We start from the raw sequence: 26,073 nt of genomic DNA on the forward strand, positions 1-26,073 counted from the left end.
AGAACACCAAAGAATTTATGTCTTTGAACTGTGGTGCTGGAGAAGACGTCTGAAAGTTTCTTGGACAGCAAGGAGATCAAACCAGTCAACCTTAAGGAAAATCAATCCTGAATACTCATTGGAAGGACTGAGGCTGAAGCTGAAGCTCCAGTATTTTGGCCACCTGATGTGAATAGCTAACTCACTGGAAAAGTCCTTTATGCTAGGAAAGATTGAGGGCAGAAGGAGAAGAGGGCATCAGAGGATAAGATGGCTGGATGGCATCACCAATGCAATGGTGGCCTTCATGCTACAGTTAATGGGGTCTCAAAGTGTTGGACATGACTGAGCAACTAAACTGAACTCAACCCAGTGTGGGGTATTAAATGGGCTTCCCAGATGATACTAGTGGTAAAGAACCTTCCTGCCAATGCAAGAGACTTAAGAGATATGGATTTGATTCCTGGGTGAGAAGATCTCCTGCAGGAAGGCATGACAACCCACTCCACTATTCTTGCCTGCAGAATCCCATGGACAGAGGAGTCTGCTGGGCTAGAGCCCACAGGTTGCAAAGAACTAGACATAACTAAGGTGACTTAGCACACATGTATGCAGGGTGCTTATTTGTTCAGTCATGTCCGACTCTGCAACTTCAGGCACTGTAGCCCACCAGCTCCTCTGTCCATGGGGATTCTCCAGGCAAGAATACTGGAGTGAGTTAACATGTTCTCTTCCAGTGGATCTCCCTGCCTCAGGAATCAAACCCAGGTATCCCACAATGTGGGTGGAATCTTTACTGTCTGAGCCACCAGGGAAGCCCAGGTACCTACTGCCATATAAAAAAATTACCCTTCCAAATTTAGTGATTTAAAGCAACAAACACTTATCTTGCAGTTTTTGTAGGTCAGGCATCTGAAAGTAGCTTAGTTGCATGGCGCTGGTTGAGCATCTCAGTTATCTCAAGGCTGGAGGATTGACTCCCGTGTTTATCCAGTAATTGCAGGCTGACCTCACTTCCTCACTGGCTGTAGCTGGAGGTCACTCTTTCCTTTCTTGTTTGCTTGGGTGTTCTCAAGATGTGGCCAGTGACTTCCCCCAGAGCACAGCCCAAGATGAGAGTTGTGGTCTGTTATAACCTAATCTCAGGAGTGACATACCATCACTTCTGCCACATCCCATTGGTCATGCAGGCCAACCTTGGCAGAACATAGAAAGGACCAATGATAGGTACAAACACAGGGGGTTGTTAGGGGCCATCTTAAAAACTGATCACCACATTGACCCAGTGCTTTATGGGCTTAGGTCAGGCATCCATCTGTCCTCTTAACTTCCATAAACACAAACACTTACTGTTGGCCCAGGGAGCTATTTCTGGTCTCTGGTTTGGGTGTAGGTTCAGAGAGGTTGTCACAGGCTGGTGCAGCAGCCGTAAGAGCAGACACACTGTATTCTCTCATAGCTGACCCAGTGGACACAGTTATAACACAGCCTTAACATAGCCATAATGTAGTCACAAGAGCTTTTCAGGTGGAGTTTACATATGTTTACAGAGCAAAGTGGCCCATGGCCAAGCAGATGTGCATGTGCAGTACTATAAGTGATCTCAGCTGTTACATTACCATGTATTTACAAAACATGGGGTGAGAGCGAGAGGTCATGGGGCAAGAGAGCCTGACTGCCGCCATCTTGGCTAATTTGCTCTTTCTCTACATCAAGTTAAAGATTTTCTCTCGTGATGATTTTGTAAGCGGTATTTGTAACCAGTAAGTCTCTTGCAAGCTGCTTGCAATTAAGGACACCAAATGTTGTCATCAAATGAAAAGTTCCTAGTACTAGTTTTGCCTCTATTGTACAGTCATAAGAAATAAAACTTCCAAGGAAAGAAAAATGATACTGGCACAGAGACAGAAATATAGATCAATGGAACAAAATAGAAAGCCCAGAGATCAATCCACACACCTATGGACACCTTATCTTTGACAAAGGAGGCATGAATATACAATGGAGAAAAGACAATCTCTTTAACAAGTGGTGCTGGGAAAACTGGTCAACCACTTGTAAAAGAATGAAACTAGAACACTTTCTAACACCATACAAAAAAATAAACTCAAAATGGATTAAAGATCTAAATGTAAGACCAGAAACTATAAAACTCCTAGAGGAGAACATAGGCAAAACACTCTCCGACATACATCACAGCTGGATCCTCTATGACCCACCTCCTGGAGTAATGAAAATAAAAGCAAAAATAAACAAATGGGACCTAATTAAACTTAAAAGCTTTTGCACAACGAAGGAAACTAAAAGCAAGGTGAAAAGACAGCCTTCAGAATGGGAGAAAATAGTAGCAAATGAAGCAACTGATGAAGAATTAATCTCAAAAATATACAAGCAACTCCTGAAGCTCAATTCCAGAAAAATAAACGACCCAATCAAAAAATGGGCCAAAGAACTAAACAGACATTTCTCCAAAAAAGACATACAGGTGGCTAACAAACACGTGAAAAGATGCTCAACATCACTCATGATCAGAGAAATGCAAATCAAAACCACAATGAGGTACCAGCTCACGCCAGTCAGAATGGCTGCTATCCAAAAGTCTACAAGCAATAAATGCTAGAGGATGTGGAGAAAAGGGAACCCTCTTACACTGTTGGTGGGAATGCAAACTAGTACAGCCATTATGGAGAACAGTGTGGAGATTCCTTAAAAAACTGGAAATAGAACTGCCATATGACCCAGCAATCCCACTGCCGGGCATACACACCAAGGAAACCAGAATTGAAAGAGATACATGTACCCCAATGTTCATCACAGCACTGTTTATAATAGCCAGGACATAGAATCAACCTAGATGTCCATCAGCAGACGAATGGATAAGAAAGCTGTGGTACATATACACAATGGAGTATTACTCAGCCATTAAAAAGAATACATTTGAATCAGTTCTAATGAGGTGGATGAAACTGGAGCCGATTATACAGAGTGAAGCAAGCCAGAAAGAAAAACACCAATACAGTATACTAATGCATATATATAGAATCTAGAAAAATGGTAATGATAACCCTGTATGTGAGACAGCAGAAGAGACACAGATGTAAAGAACAGTCTTTTGGACTCTGTGGGAGAAAGCAAGGGTGGGATAATTTGAGAGAATAGCATTGAAACATGTATATTATATGTGCAAGAGATCGCCAGTCCAGGTTCAATGCATGAGACAGGGTGCTCGGGGCTGGTGCACTGGGAAGACCCTGAGGGATGGGATGGGGAGGGAGGTGGGAGGGGGGTTCAGAATGGGGAACACATGTACACCCGTGGCTGATTCATGTCAATGTATGGCAAAAACCACTACAATATTGTAATTAGCCTCCAATTAAAATAAATAATTTTTTTAAAAAAAGAAAAATGATAGCAGCCTTCATTGTTTCCCTGTCAGGGTTGCTAGAACAAAATCATGAGAACCTTTTTTCCATTCATCAGGAGGTAGAATTAGTGGGCAGAATAATTTTCCAAGTAAAAATTTTTGGTCCCTAGATCTTCCACAAGAACAACCTGATTTGTACATGAAGTCGCTTAGTCGTGTCTGACTCTTTGCAAACCCATGGAGTGTAGCCTCAAGCTTCCTCTGTCCACGGAATTTTCCAGGCAAGAGTACTGGAGTGGGTTGCCATTTCCTTCTCCAGGGTATCTTCCCAACCCAGGGATTGAACCCAGATCTCCCGCACTACAGGCAGATGGTTTACCGTCTGAGCCACCAGGGAAGCTCATTTGTATGTGTGACTAGTCAAACAACTCATTGCCAAGTTCATCATGTCAATTTTTGCTGTTTGAGCTACATTTCTGTGATGGGTTTAGTCTGATGTACCCATGAGCCCTACCAAAATCTGGCAGTATTTTCATGCACAGCATATGTAACAGGCATAATTACAATGATCATTTAATTAATGTCTATGCTGTGCTTAATCAGTCTTGTCCAACTCTTTTGTGACCCCATGGACTGTAGCCCACCAGGCTCCTCTGTCCATGGGGTTTCTGCAGTCAATATTGGAATGGGTTGTCATGCCCTCCTCCAGGGGATCTTCCCAACCCAGGCATCAAACCCAGGTCTCCTGCATTGCAAGCAGATTCTTTACCGTCTGAGCCACCAAATATTTGCTTTCTTTGAATCTCTGTGCTAATGGCTTTTGTCTGATAGCTACCCATGAAAATTATTTGAATATACTTTTGCAGCAGGGGCATTTTAACATATTTCTTTTTCAAGCCAGAACCTTTAGGAAAAGGTTGTGTTGGTCTAGATACACTGGTTTTGTTATGCTATACCCAGCAGTTTAAATTCCATGAAGACAAACTGCTAGTTTAAATTTCATGAAGGCAGAGACCAAGTTTGTGCTAATCACTTTGTCTTCAGTGCCAAATACATGGTACCTAATGTTCACTCAGTGAACATCTATGAAACTATTGCACAATTTCCTAACTCTAGTCAATTGAAAAACTCAATAGCTCTTTCAGGGTTAGAATTTTGCTTCTCTATTTGCCCCAGCCCTGCCAACAAACCACAGAGACTATTATTAGTACTTTCAGAATGAAAAACTTTTTTCCTAAGATGGATATATATGTATTGGAGTTACAAAAAAGCATCTGATAATTTGGCATTTAATACTTCAGTAAATCCTAGCAAATGTAACGTCATACACACACACACACACACACAAATATATACATATGTATGTATAAATATATATATATATATATATATACATATGAAACTAGTAAGCCAAATTACCACACCTAAAGTTTTATTTAAAATTATAGGTTTAAATAAGCACCTATGATTCCCTTATATGCATACACTTTAACAAACTTCGTGACCTCTGTTTTGGTTGTTGGGAAACATTGTCCCGTTTATTTCAGTTATGTAAGATGTTGCTTAAGATTCCCATTTTATAAGCTGATGTAGTAGTGATTATTGCTATTTTTGTCTTTTTCAGTACATTTTACGTTCTGAGTGGCCAGTTTTGTCCAATGAGTTGAATAGAAGTATGATTTCTTAGTCAAGAAATTTGACACTCCAAAGCCTTGCCTTCTTTCACAACTAACACTGTCCCAGAGTAGATGCTCCAACAGCTTGGGTCCTTCTGGTAGGTATGAAGCTTAAGCGAGAAATAAATCCAAGTTATTCTCAGGGTGGTTGCTTCTGCAGCATATCTTAGCCTGAAGTGAAAAGTGAAAGTGAAAGTCACTCAGTGGTGTCTGATTTTTTGGGACCCCATGGACTAGAGCCTGCCAGGCTCCTCTACTATCCTGACTTAATTAAAAAAGCTTTTTTTCCTGCAAAAATAAAACAGGTTTCAATCTAAAAGAAATTTACAAAATCACAGCGTTTACAAACACTTTGTTCTTAAACAAAATGAGTTCCACAGGCAAGAGTTTAAGAAGTCATATACTATGGCAGATTCATGTTGATGTTTGACAGAAAACAAAATTCTGTAAAGCAATTATCCTTCAATTAAAAAAAAGTCATATAAAATTCTTTAACTGGTAACAGAAAAAATAGCCAAGCATACATGTATAGTCATACTTTTGTGGTATAGTGGATAGTCACATAGGTTTCATTCCTTGAGTTTTAAACCACGTTATCTAGTCACCTAACTAGAGGCTCATATCCTTTAATGTGTAGTTTGTGAAAACCAACATTGGATTATAAGGTTATCAAATTATGAAAACTTGGTAAGACCCTTAATACACACACACACGACTTACTCAAGGAATCAGGGAATATGTAAACATATACTGCAAACACTGTTTCTTCAAAATTGTACTTTAAAAGAATGTCTACATGTGAAAAAAAAGGGGTGCTCATTTTAGTGCCTAAAACCTGACACCACTGTCTTTCATGTTCTCCATGATACTCTTAGATGCTTATCAAATAGTATTTAAGAACAGAACAGCAGTTAAAAAGATTCCAGAGATTAAGATTCTGAAGCTAAGTTGGGGGACAACAATATAATTTTTAAGTGCTCTGGTTGAAGACGATCAGATGTGGGTGCATGCCTGGGTTGGAAGCTTCTAGGCATGGAGCTGTGGGAATAACAGCATTGTCTCAGGAAAAGGGAGCATTAGAAGGAATAACAGAAGTTTCTGTGTGATGCAAAATGACCATTGACATTTATTTCTAGGTTTTTCCTCCAACTAGACTGTATTTTCTCTTAAGATTGAGTAATAACATACTGAATTTTATTTTATTTTTTTATTTTTTAACATACTGAATTTTAGAACACCATCTGATAACTTCATGTATTCAAGATAATTCATATTTCCGCTATTAGATATATGGAATCTCCCAGGATATATTATGAGGCTTTCTGTAGATTTACAAAATAGATAAAAAATTAAATATCATGCTGAACACTGCAGAGATGGTTTATAAAGTAAACTGACAATCCAACACTGCAAACTAAATGTTTCAAACTCAAAATGTTTTTCACTAATCATGAAGGACTTCTCAATAAACACAAATGCTATTTTATGTGTTCTGTGATAATACTAATTATCATGTAGTGATCAATTACACTTCCCAAGAGCAGGCTGCAAAACAAAACAATCCAGGTCAAGTTACTAGGCCGTCACAAAAGATCTAAGATTTAAAGAAGCAATGGCCCCCAGGACCCCCTTTGGCTTCAAGTTTCAAGAATGGAGTATATTAAATGCTAAATTGGTATATGAAGAGATGGAATCAAATTCTTTAAAACATAAGGTGAAGCACTGTTGCTCAAATTTTGAGGCTTTTTACTCAAGTTTTATTAAAAAAAAAAAAAATCAGACATGTGTCTCTTTCAGACTAACACTGAACTATACAAAAGCTTTTCAGATGGCTGAAACTTAACTTCACATGCCAAAAGCTCAGATTTGAATTAACTTCAAAACTTAACAAGGTATGCAATTATTGATAAGCAAATGAGAACACATGCCTGGAAGGTAAACTGCACAAAACCACTTGGTTGGTGGAAATGCGCTTCAATTCATGGCCTTCCTCTACTAGTTTCTCCTCAGTACAGAATCGGGTCATTGGTCCAAAGTTATCTAGACCTTAAAAAGTTTATAATGGAAAGCACTTTCATTAAAGTTCCCTAACCGTGTCTGCAAGAAACTTATCATGTCAACTTCACTTAATCCTTCATTTGTTAAACAAAATCCACACTTCAAATGGCACTAAGAGCAATTATTTCATGTGGTGTCCTACAAAATAAGTTAACGAGAAGCAAAACAACTTCAGTGACGATAAATGCATATCATCATTTATTTAATGTTTAAGCTCTTGCACTAGATTTTTACAAGCTGGTGAACACTGACAAATTATTTCTCCCACAGAACTATAACCACTTGTTCCCAGACAGTATAAATATATGGTTGAGCTAACGTTAATACACATCACCATTTTATCAATTACATAATAAAACAAATTGTCAAGTATCCAAATATTAAGTTACACAGCTCAAAAGGTATATAAAATATTAAATGTCTGCTCAATTCATTAGCAGAAACCCACTTTTTTTTTTGCAAGAGAGGCTGGGAATCACACTTCAAACAAAACTAAGTCGGTAAACAACTTCAGGTAAGTATGAAAAAAAATTACAAGAATTTCAGAAATTTTGATTTAAGAATTGTTTTAGTTACAGTAACAAAGTATTTCTACCTTTTAAAAAAATATTTACTAAATTAAAGCGCATATTCTACATGTTCTGCACAAGACAAAGGCAACATTTTACTAAAAATACTTAATAGCCCCCTCCCATTCTTTTTTCAGGCCCTCCCTGTAAGTTGCACCCCAAAGTGCAAACATTAAAATGAACTGTAAGGCTTTTGTCTGGAGACATTAAAGACATGTGCTTCTGTACAATGTAGATTTTCAAAATGGAGGCCTTCTACAACATAAAGTGAGATTTATAGAAAGATATTAAATAATCACTGTAAGACTTGGTTAATAAAAAGGGAGCAAATCTGATGTATACTGGTATGAATGTGGGAGATGTAAACATATTGTGAGCAAACAAACCTCATAGGCCCTATTTTCTATGGTTGAAATGATGCAAGGAATAATCCACATAAGGTCCAGAGTGTTCATAGTTCCTGGGATTTGTTCTATATGATACTAAAAATATACAAGTATTGTGCTGGGTATTTTGGCACCTAGTCTTTCTAATGTCTTATATATTGGTAAGATTCTGGCATGGAAACAGATTTAATGACATGACTCAATACTGCATGATTTCAGGAAAGGTCAATTGGTATAAATTATAAGCACATATTAAATGCTGAACAGCAAGAATTCTTTACTAGTATCCAAATAGGTTGATCATAACCTGAACAGAGACTACAATTCTGCCAGGCCTATGGCCTGGTAAAACTGCTTTTCAACACTCCTATGGAAGCTTCATCAGACTTATTCACCAAGTCACGCGCTATCTGCTATGTACGACAAATTCCATCCTGTCTCAGGTTCCACTTCCAATCAATGGCATCATGCACCCTGGTTTTACTGAATGCAACAGTTGTTTCTATGCCCATTGGAGTCTTTGAAGCGCAGCCGCATTTTAGGACGATACTTCTCCAAATACAAAAGTTGCTTGCTGTTAAAAGCTCCTCGCCGCTTTCTGGAAGGAAGAAAACAAAGGAAGTAATTAAAGCAAAGTCCTTCTAGCATATTAACATTTACTGTTCCATAGAAGGCAGTTATCACCTTTCCTGTAGCAATTTATCTTCTGATTATTAAACTGTGACTTAATGGAGAAATATGGACTGGCAACATGTATAAAGGGGAAAAGAGCTGTAAAAAGTTAATTTTCTAAATCTTTGGGGTGGTGGTAATTAAAATATGAATCCATTCATATAAAGTCCAAGAAAAGGCAAAACTAGTTTACTGTAATATGTGGCCAAAAGAGAGCGCCTCTGGTGGCTGGGAAGGTGACTACAAAGAGCATGAGGGCATTTTCTGGAATCACCAAAATATTCTATACACTGCATTGAGTAGCTATTTTATTTGGCTGTTATGGTCAATTCATCTATCTTTGAGATCTATGCATTTTACTCTATATAAATTACACCTCAATAAAAAGGCAAATAAACAAATTCATCCAGAATTTAAAGTAAATCAATAGTTCACAGAATTATTACTGGATTAGAATTTTTATAATATGAACATCTACGTGAATGGGAAAGATATTTCCTGGTGTCAACACTATCTCAAGAATGAACAAAATGGTCAGATAGGCTCTTAGAAACAAATTGCTTTCATAGTATTAATATATTTAAATTCATTCACCAACATTCAATGAGGAAATAAAAAGTGCAAATGAAAGAACTTATTAAATACATACTGTCTTATGAACTGTACTGCATCTTCGTATTTCATTCCACCTTCAATTAATGCTAGGGCAACAAGCACTGGAGCTCTGGGAAGAATTTTTGATATATTATTTTTCAAAGTCAAATTCTAGAAAATTCAATACTCCAAACATTCCCCAATCCAAAACCACTATTATTTATGCCACACTTCCTGTGTTAGTATTTATAGAAAACATTGGACATTAATAAAATATCACTTTGGCATCAAATCCAGGTTTTCATCTATAACCAAAAAGAAAACTAGTAACTACATAAACTAACACAAGTCAGTCTAGAAATTAAGACTTATATTACTGGAGAGCAGTATCTTGATAAATGCTGACAATATTTCCTTAAGTTCCTAGCAGTGAAAAATACTTTCCACTTAAGTATCTTCCAGAAAAATTTGCTTTGTTTCATGATCAATTAGACTGAGACACAGCTGCATGCCCACCTCTGCAGGGCCATGCTGTTTCATTTCACTCTTCCCCACTTGGGACGTTTTTGGGGGCAGCAGGGGCCGAGGGCATCGGTAATTATATGGACACATGTATTTTGGCACTACTGGGTAATGAGTTCCTACTGAATCAGGATGCAAAAATATACCATATTCAATGCAAAACCATCTTAGTGATTTTCCCAGTAAGCTTGGACACTACTATAGGTACAACTTAGAACACATAATTAAGCAATTGTGCCCACAGAAGCAAGTATAAATTTTAGCAATAGCACTCGTCAGTTCCAAATATACTGGAATACATTACTACAACTCACCTACTTTCATTAAGCCAACAAAGCAAATTGATTCACAAACTGGTGACTGTCTTTATAGGAGTCAAAAGTGAAGCTTTCACCAAGAATTAAGATCGACACCATTAAATGGGTTTAAGAAACTCTCTTACCTGCCAAGGCCTGCAACACAATGAACAGCAATACAACAACCAGGGTCTTCACGAAACTTAATTTTCACAAGACTTAACCAATCATCAACAATCTGGTTAGATGGTGGTGCGCCATCATCAAAAGGCCAATCCTAAGTCAAAAGAATACACATCTTAGATTTTTAATATAAATACCACACTAACAGTTCTAAAATTCTAACACCCAAATGTTTTCAAAAGCATCTTTAATAAGTGCTTCTTTATGAAACCCCGCAGTCAATGAAATGCAAATAAATGCTGAATCTTTATGAAGATCTTTTTTTACTTCAAATCTCTGGTCAGCTTTCACCTTTATTTGGAAACTAAGACTATAATTTTATAACAACTTAAACTTGCAGCACAGTACAATAAACACAGAGGAACCATTAAACACTTACGAGAACATGGATGCCTTCTTTCTCCACAAGAGTAGTGTCGTAAGTTGCTTCACATACTCTTACAATTGTGGTAACTCCATACTTCTTAAGTTCCTGGATAAAAACATGCAAACAGCAAAGGATTTATACAAACGTTACTCTTTTGTTTTGTTCTTATTTTTAATGGGCTCTAGAGGATGGGATGGAAAAATAATCACATTATTGTTGCTCACAGTTTGTCATTTTGATCATCTAACAGGTACTGTTGGTTAACAGAAAACCATTATGTTGAAGAGAGAAGCAGTCTTTTGCTTTAAATGACTATTATGCTTTAAATGACTAACAGAAATGTTAAACCACATATTTTAAATAAATTTTAAGTTTTAAAAAAAGTCCATGACCCTTCATATACTGAAGTTGTTTACAGTCATGGCAACGCTGGCTGGCTGAGGCACTGACAAGAGGATCAGAAGCCATTCAGGAGCCAAAGGAATCACTCATGACAAAGTCATTTTGACTTGACATATATTAATTCTTTAAACTTCTTCTCATTTGCAGCATACAGTATATAGTTAGAGCCTTAAAAATACCCTTAAATAATCTAAAATCTCAAAAATGCAGTGTTAAACTTCCCACCATTCAAGATTATAGGCTTTAAAATTCAATGTATTATTACTAACACTTGGCATTTAAAAAATACATTGACGATAAAATTTAAAAGCACTTCTATGACCTGGGAGGCTTATTTTTTATTTGATTATCTATAGATATTTATAAAATAAAATGCATACAAATGAATTATTCAACATTACAATCCTTTCTGATAGTCAAAAGAGGTTAAGCAGTGAGACAGTTTTGACTATCTAGCAACCACCAGACACAGAATTAAATCAGTGGCTGGAAATTGTATCCTAAGCGTCAAAAGAGGGCCAAGACATAAACTAACTTTGGTTTATAGTTGTCAGCCATTATGCTTAGAAAATGTTAAAAACCCACAAAGTGAGCCTCCTTCCAACTTTATAAGCAACAGCCACAGGTAACAGTTCACATATAAATTTAAATGAAAAAAACTGTGAGGCATGGATTAGATATTAACTTATAAACCTAATCTATTTCAAGTACATGGCTTTCTCAAAAATGTATAAAATAATTCACCTAACCTAGAGAAGACAGTGATATATCTGGGAGTTGGAGCTACTGTCATCAACCACCTCACAATTTTCAAAATACTGCTATATAAAAGCTGTACCATTACACTACAATCAGTTTAAGCTATTAAAAAGCATCAAAACTTACCTCTATAAATTTGCTTAACGTTGCATTAGTTGGGTTGTGTGTAATAAGAAATCTCATGTTCCTGTATGTAACTTCCACAGGAGCTGGGCGGTTCATTCGAGCCATGTTAATTTACTTAAAAACACTCAATAGGGATATGAAAGAATTTAAAAAATTGAATACAGAAATGATGCAAAGAAACACAGTCAACTTTAATATACTCCACTTGAAATTCTCAGTGCTTTTAAGTATGAAGTTGGGAGTAATGAATGAATGAACCTCTTAACAAGAAGCAGCAATTCTTCAATCCAGTAATACTGAGGCAATAGAAAGGAAGTGCACTGAGGTTTACCCCATCCAGATCAGAATTCTTGTATAAAAATGCTCTGTGGATTTCAATTCAACACCTCTGTGTCCAGGTTAACCAGTCTTATGGGGGCTTCTTGGTTGAGCAGTAATGAATTTCTGCAGTTCACTTGTCTGCATAGAGGTCGTGCTGTGCCTGGCAGTAATCTCCACTGCCCTTCAGAAACTCCATAAATGTGTGACCGAGAACACCACAGAACTGCTGTTTAAAAGAGAGAAAAATGTTGCTTTCAATTCAAAAGGAACATGTTATGTTTTTACAGTATTTAAGTGCATAGCTATCTTTTCAAATTCAGGCCCAAGCTAACGTTTTAACTTTCACTTGAACCACAAAAATACAAGGGTGACTACAAGTTAAGTCAATAAGCAAAGATTACTTTAAATTGAAATTACTGATCTAATACAAATACTGCTTAAAGAATATCACTGTTACATTTGGTGAATATCCCTTATATACATTCTTCTATTAATTACTCCTTTTAATACTTAGCTATTTGCTTTACACTGTTATAAACTATTATGCACAACTTTCTACATTGATTTTTTTCCAACTGCCAAAATATTTTTATGTATCACAAAAATTCACTATATTGGTCAATACATTAAGAAAAGAAACTGGTTTTCAAAATGCTACCATATATACTGTCCCATTCATTCCTTCACAACCTAGTAACTTACTATTTCCCTTTAACAGTTATCCCTCATCTGAGTCTGAAGTTGATCAACTAGTTACGTGAAATGTAAACACACTACATACACATACATAGAACTTCCATTTATAATTATAAAAAAGATGTTCATAATTGTAATACTCTTCTTTATTTTAAAATAAAAATTTCACTAATCCCGTCTAAAACTGAAATCTAATCCAAAGAAAACGACAGAGGGAAGTGGTAGTGTTGTTTAGTCACTAAATTGTGTCTGACTCTGCAGCCCCGCTGACTAGTCCATCAGGCTCCTCTCTCTCCATGTAATTTTACAGGCAAGAATACCAGTGTGTGTTGCCACTTCCTGGGGTGGTAATCTAGGGAACTGGTGGTGGGGTGGTGTGAATTACCTTACATTTTGCCCACAAGTCTCAAAAAGCAAGTTAACTGTTACCAATTATACTTTTCCCAAGTTCCCCTTAAAGACATAAATGAGTTTTATGCTAACATCAAACATAATATGAATGTTCACAGGATATTTTCAGAATATATACAGGAAAAGCACTGATGTTGACATTAGTCTTCTTCCAAGTAGTTTATAAGGAACTTGTGTGGTGGGAAGTAAACAGGACTGAAAAAATATTAATAGCAGGTTAACAAGAGCACTAAGAGCCAGCCACTGCCTCACTTTACAGGTATTCTAGTGGATAAATTATCTAATAAAATCCTTATACTACTTCCTTAGAATGAACAGTTTATTCTGGCACCTTTCCAATGACAGTGAATTAAAGTATAATCTGCAAAGCTTTTAAGGTCAAGGGCTCTTATCTCAGTATTCTGATTTCCAACTGCTACCCTCTTTCAATTGAAAGCTATTTTAGAGAGACAGTATTGCACACCACTGATTTCCTTATTTAACAGCTAAAATTCCTGATACTGCCTAGTCTGGCCATATCTTTTCCAAGTAGGCTGTTTAGGAGAAATCACAGAAAGAAATTATTTATTTAACAAAACGGTGGTTATTTCAGGTTTTTTTTTTTCTTCTGAGTGGAGCCACGCTGTGATTGTGGGGGGTGGGTGGGCGGGGGACAGACAGACGATGGATTTCCACAAAAGCATAAATATCTAACGTGTTTCTGTTTTGCCCAAGACGTTCCCCTATTTCCAATTTCTTCGCCCCAGCAAAAACTATCTATTGTAGGAAGTTTGGAAATCCCAAGTAATTTCCCCATCCCACTTATCAACTGCATATAATCACACACGACCAGGGCAGCGGCAATATCTGTGCAGAAATGTGTCATATTGTAGAGTCAAAGCAATATATCTCTGTAACTGTTTGACAAATGGTTAATTGGAGTTTTTTCCACAACTTATACTTTATATAATGCACCTGGAATAATGCATGTATAAAATGCTGCTTACTCCTGAGAATGATCTAGCATTCCTGTCTTCCATTTTTTCACTGCCATCACACAAAAATTCATATAAAAAGAGTAATAGGATGGGAATTTCCTGGAGGTTCAGTGGTTAGGACTACGCGCTCTCACTGTGCTGTTTAGTCGCTCTGTAGTGTCCGACTCTTTGCGACACCACGGACCGTTTGCCCGCCAAGTTCCTCTGTCCACGGGGATTCTCCAAGCAAAAACACCGGAGTGGGTTGCCATGCCTCCTCCTCCAAGGCATCTTCCCAAACCAGGTCTCCCGCATTGCAGGCGGATTCTTTACAGTCTGAGCCACCAGGGAAGCCCGAAAATAGCGGAGTGAGTAACCTATCCTTCTTCAGGGGATCTTCCCGACCCACGAATCGAACCGAGGATCCGCGCTGCCGGCGGATTCTTTACTAGCTGAGCTACCAGGCAAGCTCTGCGCTCTCACTGTCAAGGGTTCAACCCCTGATCGGTAAACTAAGATCCCACAGGGCTTTCCCTGCGGCCAAAAAAAAAAAAAAGGCTCATAATCTAGATCTCATGAAATCAACGGTTCCAGACTACTGTGCAAACAACTTAGTATTCGTGGAATACTAGAGAGTTCCACGGGCGGGAGCTCAACCTCATTGTGGTCTGGTTGGCCACGGTACCACAAGCCGGCCAGAGGCAACAAGACGAGTTTCAAGAACAGCCTGAAGGGCCCAGATTACAGAGCGCCATGAGTCGCTCGAGGCCTGAGCGGAGCGTGCCAGCAGCTCCCACGGCTCTAAGGCTGGCCGCTCCTCGCCTGCCGGCCCGCCCCGCCCCGGGGCGGCGACAAGCCCAGACTTGCTCCCGCCGGCCGGGAGGGGCGGGCGGCTCACCTGGCGGGGCCGCGCAGCCTGGGTCACGGGTCCGCGCCGCGCCTTCAGTCCGGCGCCGGCGCCGAGGCCATTTTGTCCGAGCGCCGGTCGCGGCCGCGGAGCGCAGAATGGCCACACAGGCCGAGTCCCACCGGCCCGCGCCGGAATCCCGGCCCGGTCCGCGAGCGCTTCGTTGCCCGCCCGCCCGCCGGGTCCGGGGGCGCGCCCGCAGCACTGACGCGCAGCCCGCGCCCCGCCCGGGCCACGTCCCCGCTGCCGAGCCCCGCGGCAAACAAAGGGGTCTGGGGCGCCGGCCGGCCCGCCGGACGTCAGGGCCGGCGACGGTCACAAAGCGGCTTCTGTGCCGCCGGGCGCCCCGCCCGCCGCCGGGCCTCGGGCCGGGACGCGGGCGGGCGCCGAGCTGCTAACAAAGGCGGCGGCGCGGGGCGTGCGTACTCACAGGAATATGTCTACTCATTGAAGATTGTGGCCTAACCATACAGCCGGTCCCGAGGCGGCGGCGGCGGGGCAGGGGCGGCGGCGGGCGTCGTGCGGCGGCGGCGGCGGCGGCGGCGGCTTCGCGGGCGGCGGGGGCACCGGAGTCGGTCCTGCAGTGAACGGCCCGGGGAAGAGCACGCAGCCTCGCCGCCCGCAGCCCAGGCAGCCAATGCGCGCGTCGCGGCGCCCTTGCGTCATAGGCTCTCCCATTTATACCTGGAGTGACGTGAGGGCCCCGGTGACCAATCGCAGCCAGGCTCCTGGCCGAGCGCCGGCGACAGGGGGCGGAAGCCCGGCCCCGCGGACGTCACGGCGCGGCGGCGGCTACCGGCATGAACCGGTTGGTGAATGGCGGCGGGCCGCCGTCGGAGCGCTGGCCGGCGGGGGAGGGGCGGGGAGGTCCGGGAAGGGCGCGGGGGGGAGACCGGGAGCGGGAGGAGACGCTCAACTGCCTGACTAAAACCCCAGAGGGCTGAGGACATCCTCGTCACCGGAGCAGGCCTGAAGCTGGCCTCGGCTCAGCACGCAGTGCCCGCTGGGCCGGCACCGAGCCGAAGTCCCGGCCCGGGCTCCTTTAGCTGAGAGTCAGATAGATCACAGTCCCCTCTGCCCGCGGTTTTCCCGGGCACCGCGCCCCGCGATCCCCATTGCCAAACAATGGTTCTGCGGGCTCCGCAGCCCTGACTGCGGGCGAGCCGAAGCGGGCGCTCTCGAGCAGGACGGGCGTGATTCAGCGAGCAGCCCACAGTAGACGGGAGAGTGCCTTGGATGCGCATAAACTCTCCTGCTCCCCACAGGCGGCTTTGGTCGCGCCTTCACACGACGCATGCGGGCGACTGCAGTTGGCTCGAGCGTGGCATTTGGAAATCGCACGCGTCCTTTGTACCTCTGCACATCTGATGTGTTGTCACGGATCATAAAAGGTTACGCAGCGCTCTAAAAATTAATCTTCGGTTTGGTCAAGGATTGATATAATTGCGTCAAAGCTAAAGCTTTCCTTTTTGTTCGTTTTCAGAATTCTCACTCTTCACAATTGAGGCCCATCACCATTGTTCTGTTACACAAGGGCAACTCTGTCATTTGTAGTTTGAAAACTTTCTCCTCTGCTTTCTAGAAGGAGTAAACCCGAATTTTACTTGCTTTGAAGAACTCGGTTTTCTACGAACATTGAGGCCTTTTTGTTTGCTGTTTTCATTGAGCATAGATTGGAGAGGCTTTAGGGATCAAATTTTTTTTAGTGTACAGACGCATTTCAGGATTTATTTAGAGTTTCTACTTAGAAACTGTGCTTGCATAGTTATTCAACTTTTTAATAAACATATACTCTATAAATAAAGTAAGTGCTTTCAGTAAAGAGGTTTGGGTCGACCGCATGGTTTTAGAGGAACCAAAGTCAGATTGTCTTCATCTTAAAGAAATTGCTTGCCTTGGAAACTTGATTCCATCTAAGTCAGGAAAAATCAAAGAGTTTGAGAAATAATGCCCTTTCATTACATAAAAATTTAAAACTTTTATATGGCAAAAGGCTTTTGACTAACGTAAATTATTTAATGACCCACTGAAAGTATTGGTGATGTATCATGGGCAGAATTAACACCATAGTGAATAAAATACTTAAGTGACATTTACAAGAGTGTGGTTAAAAAACATGTTCAGTCGGAGACTCTCCATCCAAAAGTTTGTCCGCACAGTGATGCTACTTGGAAGAGTGAGAGCTTTTAAACAACTGAATTTGGTGGGATGAGACATAAATTTAGCCAAGCAGAGCCAAATCAGTATTAACCAGTTTTCTTGTAGAACTTGTGATACAAGTTCAGCCTTGTGAGCCAGATCCTGTAATTAATTATCACAAGCAGTGCTGACACAAAATATCCAGTTAGCTGTTGCTCATCAAGCTCTGAAAGCTAGGCTCAGACTCACAAGTGGACTAATCAGCTTTGCGGGGGATCGGTGAGGGTGTGGTCTTTGCCTCTCCTATGCTGTACCACTTTGTCCTACTTTGAAAAGACGCCTGCCATATGACCTAGCAATCCCACTGCTGTGCATACACACTGAGGAAACCAGAACTGAAAGAGACACGTGTACCCCAGTGTTCATGGCAGCACTTCCAGGGCATGGAAGCAACCTAGATGTCCATCAGCAGACGAATGGATAAGAAATCTGTGGTACATATATACAGTGGAATATTACTCAGCCATAAAAAAGAATACATTTGAATCAGTTCTAATGAGGTGGATGAAACTGGAACCTATTATACAGAGTGAAGTAAGCCAGAAAGAAAGACACCAATACAGTATACTAATGCATATATATGGAATTTAGAAAGATGGTAATGATAACCCTGTATGCAAGACAGCAAAAGAGACACAGATGTAGAGAACAGTCTTTTGGACTCTGTGGGAGAGGGTGAGGGTGGGATAATTTGGGAGAATGGCATTGAAACATGTATAATATCATATGTGAAACAAATCGCCAGTCCAGGTTCGATGCATGATACAGAATGCTTGGGGCTGGTGCACTGGGATGACCCAGAGGGATGGTATGGGGAGGGAGGTGGGAGGAGGCTTCAGGACGGGGAACACGTGTACACCTGTGGCGGATTCATGTTGATGTATGGCAAAACCAATACAATATTATAAAGTAATTAGCCTGCAATTAAAATAAATAAATTTATATTTTTAAAAAAAGAAAAGACATGGATGAAAAACTAGGTGAAGTTTTTGCCCTTAAGGAAAAAAAACTTGAAACAAGATGTATTAATAAATGTGATCTTGCTTACCAGCTCACTAAATTTTCTCAGGGTAGTCATGGGCCTGCCACTTTGGCAGCTGCCATGGTTATATGTGTCCTGTGGTGTTATGGTTCACTGCTAAGCATGTGTGCTATACTGAGCCCAGTAGTTTTAAGCTGCTGATTAAAACTACTTAGAGACCAGTGGTCCATCCTGTCATTGGTTAGGAGGCTCCTGTGGTCAGAGTACTACTCACCTACCTCTATAGATTTGCACTTGGAGCATCAGCACCTGAACTTGTTAAAGCAGTATTCAGACTAAGCCAACAGGCTTGCAAATAGTGGTCCAGACATCCAGAAGTAAGGTAATACCTCTGAAAAGGCAGTGCTCCAGAAAGAAGTCCTAAAGATGGAAGACTTCTCCAGCTGAACAGAATACCCATGTGGCAGTTATTAATACTTTTCTCAGCAAAACATGTGTTCTTGAATTCATCATGGTAGGCAGGACTTCATCAGCATATTTAAAATGCAAACACCAACATTTGGGAGGTAAAGGAGACTATAAGAGCATTGAGGAAAATCCTTATGGAAGATGAAACACTGCAAAAGACTACAAATGAACAAAAACTGAAGAAGAGCAGAGAATTCTTTACAGGATGGCAGATCTGGTAAAGGAATTATTGATTCCACCTATACCAGACATATAAAAATTGGAGGATTTCAACTCTTTTTTATATTCTTCGATTTATTAGGGCCATGAACGGTAGATTGAGGCTGTAATGAAGTCTGATAAAAAAAAAAGTTAAAGCAAGAGTATTGCCATTGCAATGATAGAAAGATCAAATGTGATGACAACCACCTAGAAAAATTACTATATTGAAAGGTATGATGATGTACCAAATGTATTTAATAGAGGCAAGTATCCCTGTGGATGTCTGGATACCAGTGAAGAGGGCAATCAAGTATATCCTCAAACTTAAAAAGTGTCCTGAAAGTTCAGGGATATAACCATGGCTCCTATTAACATTGTAACAGTTTGTTTTCCTTTTTTTGTTATGAAACAGCCTATTTTATATTGAAAGTAAATCTTCTTGTGTGATTTGTTTTAAAAAATGTTAAAAATTGATAGTATACTTAAATTTCTGTGAACATATAATTTTCAGTGGGTGAATGTTGTTTAAAGCATGCTCTGTGTTAAAAAATGACAGTCTTCTTCCCCTAAGTTATTGACTTAAAGTTTTATTGGCTTTTTAATAGCTATATATTTTGTGTATTTATTATTTTTAATTGAGGTATGATTGATGTATAACATTATATTAGCTTCAAGTATATGAAATGATTCAATATTTGTATTTCACAAAATGTCTCATAGGTAAAGAATGATTTTTCTTGGGATGAGGATTTCAAGTCTTTTAAATATGCTAGATAAATAATAACCAAACAACAGTGATGCATCACCATTTCTATGCAATTTTTAGTCACAGAAATTTCCAGCAAGCAATTAAGCTTGTTACAAGCCTTTCAAGTTCAAAGTCTGTATAGGCTAGTTCCTATACTTGGGCTATTATGTTTTGACCCAGTCAGACATGGAGACTGTCAGGTGATTGCTAACATGTAAATATGTTTAGATAAAATAATCCTGCTGGATCAGAAATGAACATTTTATTAAGTCATCAAGCCCAATCATTAGAGGTATTTTTTCTCTGTAAAATTGACTTAAGGCAGTTTTCAAAAAACCTTTTAAAACTGTTTTAAGAAATAGTTCTCTTTAGTAAATCTCGATTATGTCTGTATTCTGTCCTTTTACTTATGTCTAATCAACTTGAATGCAGACCCTCAAGTTACTTAGATAAGTCTTCAATTAAATGAAACTGTTTTCACATTTGAAACCCTGTCTCTTAGTATAATAAGTATTTACTTCTGTGGAGGTTCAGCATGCATATTCTGATGTGACAGATTAATAAAAAGAATATTTCTATTTGCCTCCTGGAAGGAAGTGTTTCCTTGGGATACTGTATAAAGGACTTACTGTCAACCTATAACTCTTCATAGCATTTCATACCATGCCATACTGGTATCTGGACTAATCTAAGAAAATTCTTCTTATGCTTAGATCATTTGGGAATTTTTGGAAATCAGGAGGGCCACAGTCTCCATGTGATTGTTTAGGACATGTTGAATTATGCCACAGTCTGAAGTGAGGCAAAAATAGCTTCAGTTCAGTTCAGTTCAGTCGCTCAGTTGTGTCTGACTCTTTGCGACCCCATGAATTGCAGCATGCCAGGCCTCCCTGTCCATCACCAACTCCTGGAGTTCACTCAGACTCACGTCCATCGAGTCACTGATGCCATCCAGCCATCTCATCCTCTGTCGTCCCCTTCTCCTCTTGCCCCCAATCCTTCCCAGCATCAGAGTCTTTTCCAATGAGTCAACTCTTTGGAAACTCATGAGGTGGCCAAAGTACTGGAGTTTCAGCTTTAGCATCATTCCTTAGGAAAGGAAAATTTAATTTGGCCAGAGAAAAGGAATGGAGTATAAATAAATTTTAAAGGTTTATTATGCATGATATGGCAAAACTGTCCCTTGACAGGCTTAATTTACAGAGTTGGCATTTAGAGTTCAGATAATCCAGGCAGACACTGACTCAAGCAGCATTCCTAGGGTCAACCTTATGTAAGAAGAGAAGTTTCTTCTACTTAAGATAGTTATCACGTAATGTATTTCTGGAGTCCTCTGACACATTAATACAGTAGATATCCAATTTGTCTGGATATGATTAGGTTATTTTCCCTCCAGAAATCCTTTTGGGTATCCCATTCCCTGTCTTCCTAAATTTTCTATGCGGGCTTTTCCTACTTTTTTTCTCAGTCCCTTTAATGATGGTGTTCACTGGGTTTTTGTCCCTGGCTACGCGGGGTTTTCACTGCATGCACACTGGCGTTTTCACTTACCCTCATAGCTTTGGCCTACATTTCTCCTCTTGTTAAAATGCCTAGCCCATGCCAGGCACTCTGCTATCTTATGATGGACAATATAAACATTATTTCTACCTCCAATGGAATTTATATACAAATGAGGAAAGAGAAAAAAGGTTACTAAGTGAATAATATATAGTAATAGGTGCTATGAAGGAATTTAACAATAGCTGGGGCAGTTACTTCAGACAGAGGAGTCAAGGAGCAGTGTCTCCCAGGAGACCCAGACCTAAACGGTAAGAATTAATCATTTGGTGGAGGAGGAGGAGGAAAGAGATTCTTGGTGGAGGAAATGACAGTAGAAATACCCAAGGTGGGAAAAGTTTGGTTGTCCTCAAGAAGCTGATAGGCTTGAGGGGCTGCAGCAAAATCAAAGGGAAGAAAGGCAGGAGGCAGTTTTGCGATGTTGCAGGGGCTGGATCATGCAGCAACCTTGTAGTCCACGGTAAGTACGCGCCTGTTCAGTCTCTTCAGTTGTGTCCCACTCTTTTCCACCACATGGACTGCAGCCCTCCAGGCTCCTCTGTCCATGGGGTTTTCCTGGCCAGAATACTGGAGTGGGTTGCCATTTCCTTGGGCTTCCTGGTAGCTCAGTCAGTAAACAATCTGCCTGCAGTGTAGGAGACCTGAGTTCGATCCCTGGGTTGGGAAGATCCCCTGGAGAAGGAAATGGCTACCCACACCAGTATCCTTGCCTGGAAAATCCCATGGACAGAGGAGCCTGATGGGCAGCAGTCCATGGGGTCCTGAAGAGTCGGGTATGACTGAGTAACTAACACTTTCACTTTCTCCAGTATAAGACCAGTGTATTTTATTTTATCCTATGGTGCTGAACTTTGTAGGCACACTGACATGTTTCATAATTCACATGTCCATTTTCACTGTCAAATGTTTGTAAAGAGTAAATCAAAAGCATAAAATAAACAAAGATCCTCAAATTATGCTTGGAGAAAGGCACTATTTCTGAATATTTTAGGGATATAGATGTGTGGAAATGCCTAAAAGTTGTATATTTAAGTATTCATAGAACGAAGTCCTGATAACTATATTAGTAAGAAAAGCTAAAATGTATTGTACTCATTATTTTCCAATTTGTGCTAAACACATTTGCATTTTTTATTGAACTTAGAAAAAAATCAGGCTCTGTGATAGGAAATGGTTAAAAAAATTAACATATAGTAGGTGACATCACTTGAGATATCTACATTTGTCATATTTTTCACTATGTCCATTAGTGAGGAATTAACCAGTTGAATTCAATGAAGAAAATACTTGGTAATATTAAATGAAAAATGGGTACAAGTTACAATTTGTACAACTACAAAACTACAACACTGTAAAAATACAAGTTAAAAATAGAAATAAACCGAATATCAGCAGTTTTATAACCGCTTATTGTTGGGGGTGGGGAATATCAATGAACACTTAGCGGATTTAAGCGTTATCCAATATTCTTAATATTTTCTGAATCTCAGTGACTACTTTCAGAAAATGAATGTCTGAAATTTTATTTACGTGGAAGAAATCTGAAACATTTCGTTGTATGATGACTACTGAAGGGGGAACAAAAGTCAAAATATTTTAAAAACATCTTAAAAAATAATGCCTCTGTCTCATATGCCAACAAGATACATTGATATTGTGAGCATTTGTGATACGTGTATTAATAAATAGTCATTACAGAAAAAGAGAAGAAGGGACATTTGTGTGGCAATTTGAAACAGGGAGCTAGAATTTGTCCCAGAAGAGGTTGTTCTGATAGGTCTGTAGCCTTGTTATAATCTCTGCAGCAGAGAAGGAGGCACCAGGTTACCCTAATCTGACTCCAGTTGTTCAAATATAACAACCATCTTTTTCTGAATCCACATTCCCAGGGAATTAATCCCACTATAATTTACTTTTAAGGTGAACTTATTTGCCATCACTTGTAGGAATATAAATGTCCAACCAGTGAGAAAATCCCTGAGAATTTAAATAAAAATAAATCTTCCATTTCCTTTTTCTTTTCTTTTTTTTTTTTTTTTTGCTTAAAAAATTCTTTAGAAAATTGCACCAGAAACTCTGCCACAATGAGGGCATTATTTTTTAAGATCTTTTAAAAATATTTTGACTTTTGTTCCCCCTTCAGTAGTCATACAACGAAATGTTTCAGATTTCTTCCACGTAAATAACATTTCAGACATTCATTTTCTGAAAATAGTCACTGAGATTCAGAAAATACTAAGAATATTGGATAACACTTAAATCCAAAAGTGTTCATTTGATATTCCCCACTCTCAGCGGTTATAAAACTGCTGACATTTGGTTTCTTTCTATTTTTAACTTGTATTTTTACAATGTTGTAGCTTTGTAGTTGTACAAACCATATTTGTGGTTATAAACCAAAAGATTACTTGTAAATATATGATTGACATTTGGAAACATCTAAAATTTGAGTCAAAGGTAATTTTTGTATCATGTAAGAGAAGTCAAACTGGAATGTGACTGTAAGCAGAAATTAAATCAGTTTTATTATATCTGTCTGGAGGAAGATTATGAGAACTGAAGCAAGATGATAACCAAGTACATAGAACAGTAGAGCCTAAAGATTTGAGGGTTTTCAGTATTTATCCAACACTGTCTAGGGAAGAGGTGCTAAATCTGTATACAGTGAACATGTTGGCTGTTTTGTGTTCTGGTCTATATGTTATCTTCTATGAGTTTGGTGAAAGGGAATCACAAAATATGTAATGAGTTACTGAAGTTCCATCCTCCCTTCTCATTTTCATGAATATTTCAAGAGAAATTGTTCTCTAGACCAATCCTACTAAAAGTTGGGTCTGTGATCTAGAACCAACCAACCTACACACTCTTTGTTGCTGGTCTGAGAAAAGATAAGCATAAAAATATTTAAAACTTTTATAGCAATTTCATAGGTAATTATGTCTATTGAATTTAATTTTATAAATTAAGCTTATATTTTTAAGTATTTGAAATTTTCATTTTTAATTAATTCACTTTTATTAAGAAATGCCGCTGAAAACTTTGGAAATTGATTAGTTATTTAATGAAAAGAATTGCTATGGGTACCTTCCTTTAGTCTTTGATGCATGAGGCTGCTCCTTGATCTCTTGCAACAGGCTACAGGCCAGTACCAGTTCTACACAGCAGGGCCAGTAACCCCAAGGCCACAGACCAGTACCAGTTTTGCACAGCAGGGCCAGTAACCAGGCTGCACAGCAGGAGGCGATTGGCAGGCAAGCAAGTGAAGCCTCATCTGTATTTCTAGCCACTCCGCATCATTCACGTTACTGCCTGAACTCTGCGTCCTGCTCAACGAAATCAATAAATGTATGCAGTTGAATCATCCCTACACCACCACCAGCCCTCCACTGTCTGGCGGAAAATTGCCTTCCATGGAATCAATCCCTGATACCAAAATGATTGGGGACTGATACCTTACAATATTATTTATTCCTCGTCTGTCCATCCTGGGTTGCTGTCATCAAGAGGAAGGAAACCATTCATACTATTTCTCAGCTTCCTTTAATAAGCTTTAAGAACTATGATTGTGGTTTTACAAATATATAAATATGTTTATGGATATATGGGCTTGTGCCAGTCAGGACAACTTAGAGTTATTTCAGCACACTTCCATAGAGTTAAAAAGGAAACTGCAAATGTTATTAATATTTACAACATCAGATGACAGCGAGGAAAAGTATGTCAACAACAAACTTAACAGACTTTTTACAGTCTTTGGGAAATTTTGTTCTTTAACCCAGATTGCTTTTTACTGCTATTTAAGCCCTTCTGCTTATATTTAGTATTCATTGTGTAAAGTAAGTTCACTATTTTTCACAAGTAATAATGGAAATGCAACTCTGTTGAATAGCTTTATGCACTGTTCCTTCCCCAAATAACTCTATACAAGTTCCTGATGTTTACATGTCATATGATCCTTTCAATTAATTTTAAATGGCTTTAAAAGTTGTTACAGAGGAGTATTTATAGTTATAAGAAGTAATTAGCCTCCAGTTAAAATAAATTTAAAAATATATTTTTTTTCTTCATTAGCATGTTATTTGTAGACCTGAATTGATTTTGATGAAATTCAACTGGTTAATTCCTCACTGATGGACATTGTGAATATCAGTGATCAATGTCTCTTCTCTCCAGTGTTCTTTCCAATGAGAAAGGGAACAGAGGTGACCAAAACCATCTAACTTCACACTGCCATAGAGTCTTACTGTCTTGGATATGTCTTGTCCAAAACCCATCATCCTGCTCTATGGACAGGCTTTGTGAAAAACACTTTATGAAAATTATCTGACAACCTACTTGGCAGATGAGAAAACACATTCTTTATTTTCTTTTTGAAACCCTCTTGTTTTGTCTGTCACTCTGGGGGACCCTGGTTTATCTCCCCCTGTCTTCCTAATCTCCAAGTGTTGATATTCTTAAGGATATTTATTATTTTTTCTCTGGTATACTCTTATACTCTACAGTCTCAGAGTCATTTAGAAGATTTCTTTGGTTTCAACTTCCAGACATTACCTGTGCTTCCAGTAGATTGTGTCTTGAGTACCAGATGCATATTTTCATGGTATGAGCTCCAAGTACCTCATACTTCATGGCCAAAGCTGAGCCAATAATCTCCCTTCCCTATGAGACCAG

The 26,073-nt window shown here is 39.5% G+C and overlaps 1 protein-coding gene and 1 long non-coding RNA gene across 3 annotated transcripts; one reads left to right on the forward strand and one right to left on the reverse strand.

The window, feature by feature from the left end:
- Window positions 1-7,252: 7,252 nt before the first annotated feature.
- PTP4A1 (protein tyrosine phosphatase 4A1) lies at window positions 7,253-15,894 on the reverse strand. 2 transcript variants are annotated; one of them, XM_040261424.1, is made up of 6 exons: window positions 15,675-15,894; window positions 11,954-12,500; window positions 10,679-10,771; window positions 10,263-10,393; window positions 9,354-9,428; window positions 7,253-8,630 (listed from the first exon to the last, which is right to left on the reverse strand). In XM_040261424.1, exons 2-6 carry the CDS (start codon window positions 12,056-12,058, stop codon window positions 8,513-8,515), a joined length of 522 nt encoding a protein of 173 aa, XP_040117358.1. In that variant the 5' UTR covers window positions 12,059-12,500; window positions 15,675-15,894; the 3' UTR covers window positions 7,253-8,512. The 2 variants fall into 2 exon arrangements, with proteins under 2 accessions (XP_040117358.1, XP_040117359.1); XM_040261425.1 differs by having other exon boundaries at window positions 11,954-12,497; window positions 15,675-15,871.
- Window positions 15,895-16,102: 208 nt separating this feature from the next.
- LOC120878693 lies at window positions 16,103-16,852 on the forward strand. The gene is made up of 2 exons (XR_005724616.1): window positions 16,103-16,635; window positions 16,728-16,852. It is a non-coding gene; the product is annotated as an uncharacterized LOC120878693 (long non-coding RNA).
- Window positions 16,853-26,073: the final 9,221 nt, after the last annotated feature.

The sequence above is a fragment of the Oryx dammah genome, unplaced genomic scaffold, assembly GCF_014754425.2.
Source record: "Oryx dammah isolate SB20612 unplaced genomic scaffold, SCBI_Odam_1.1 HiC_scaffold_19, whole genome shotgun sequence".
Classification (NCBI taxonomy): Eukaryota; Metazoa; Chordata; class Mammalia; order Artiodactyla; family Bovidae; genus Oryx; species Oryx dammah.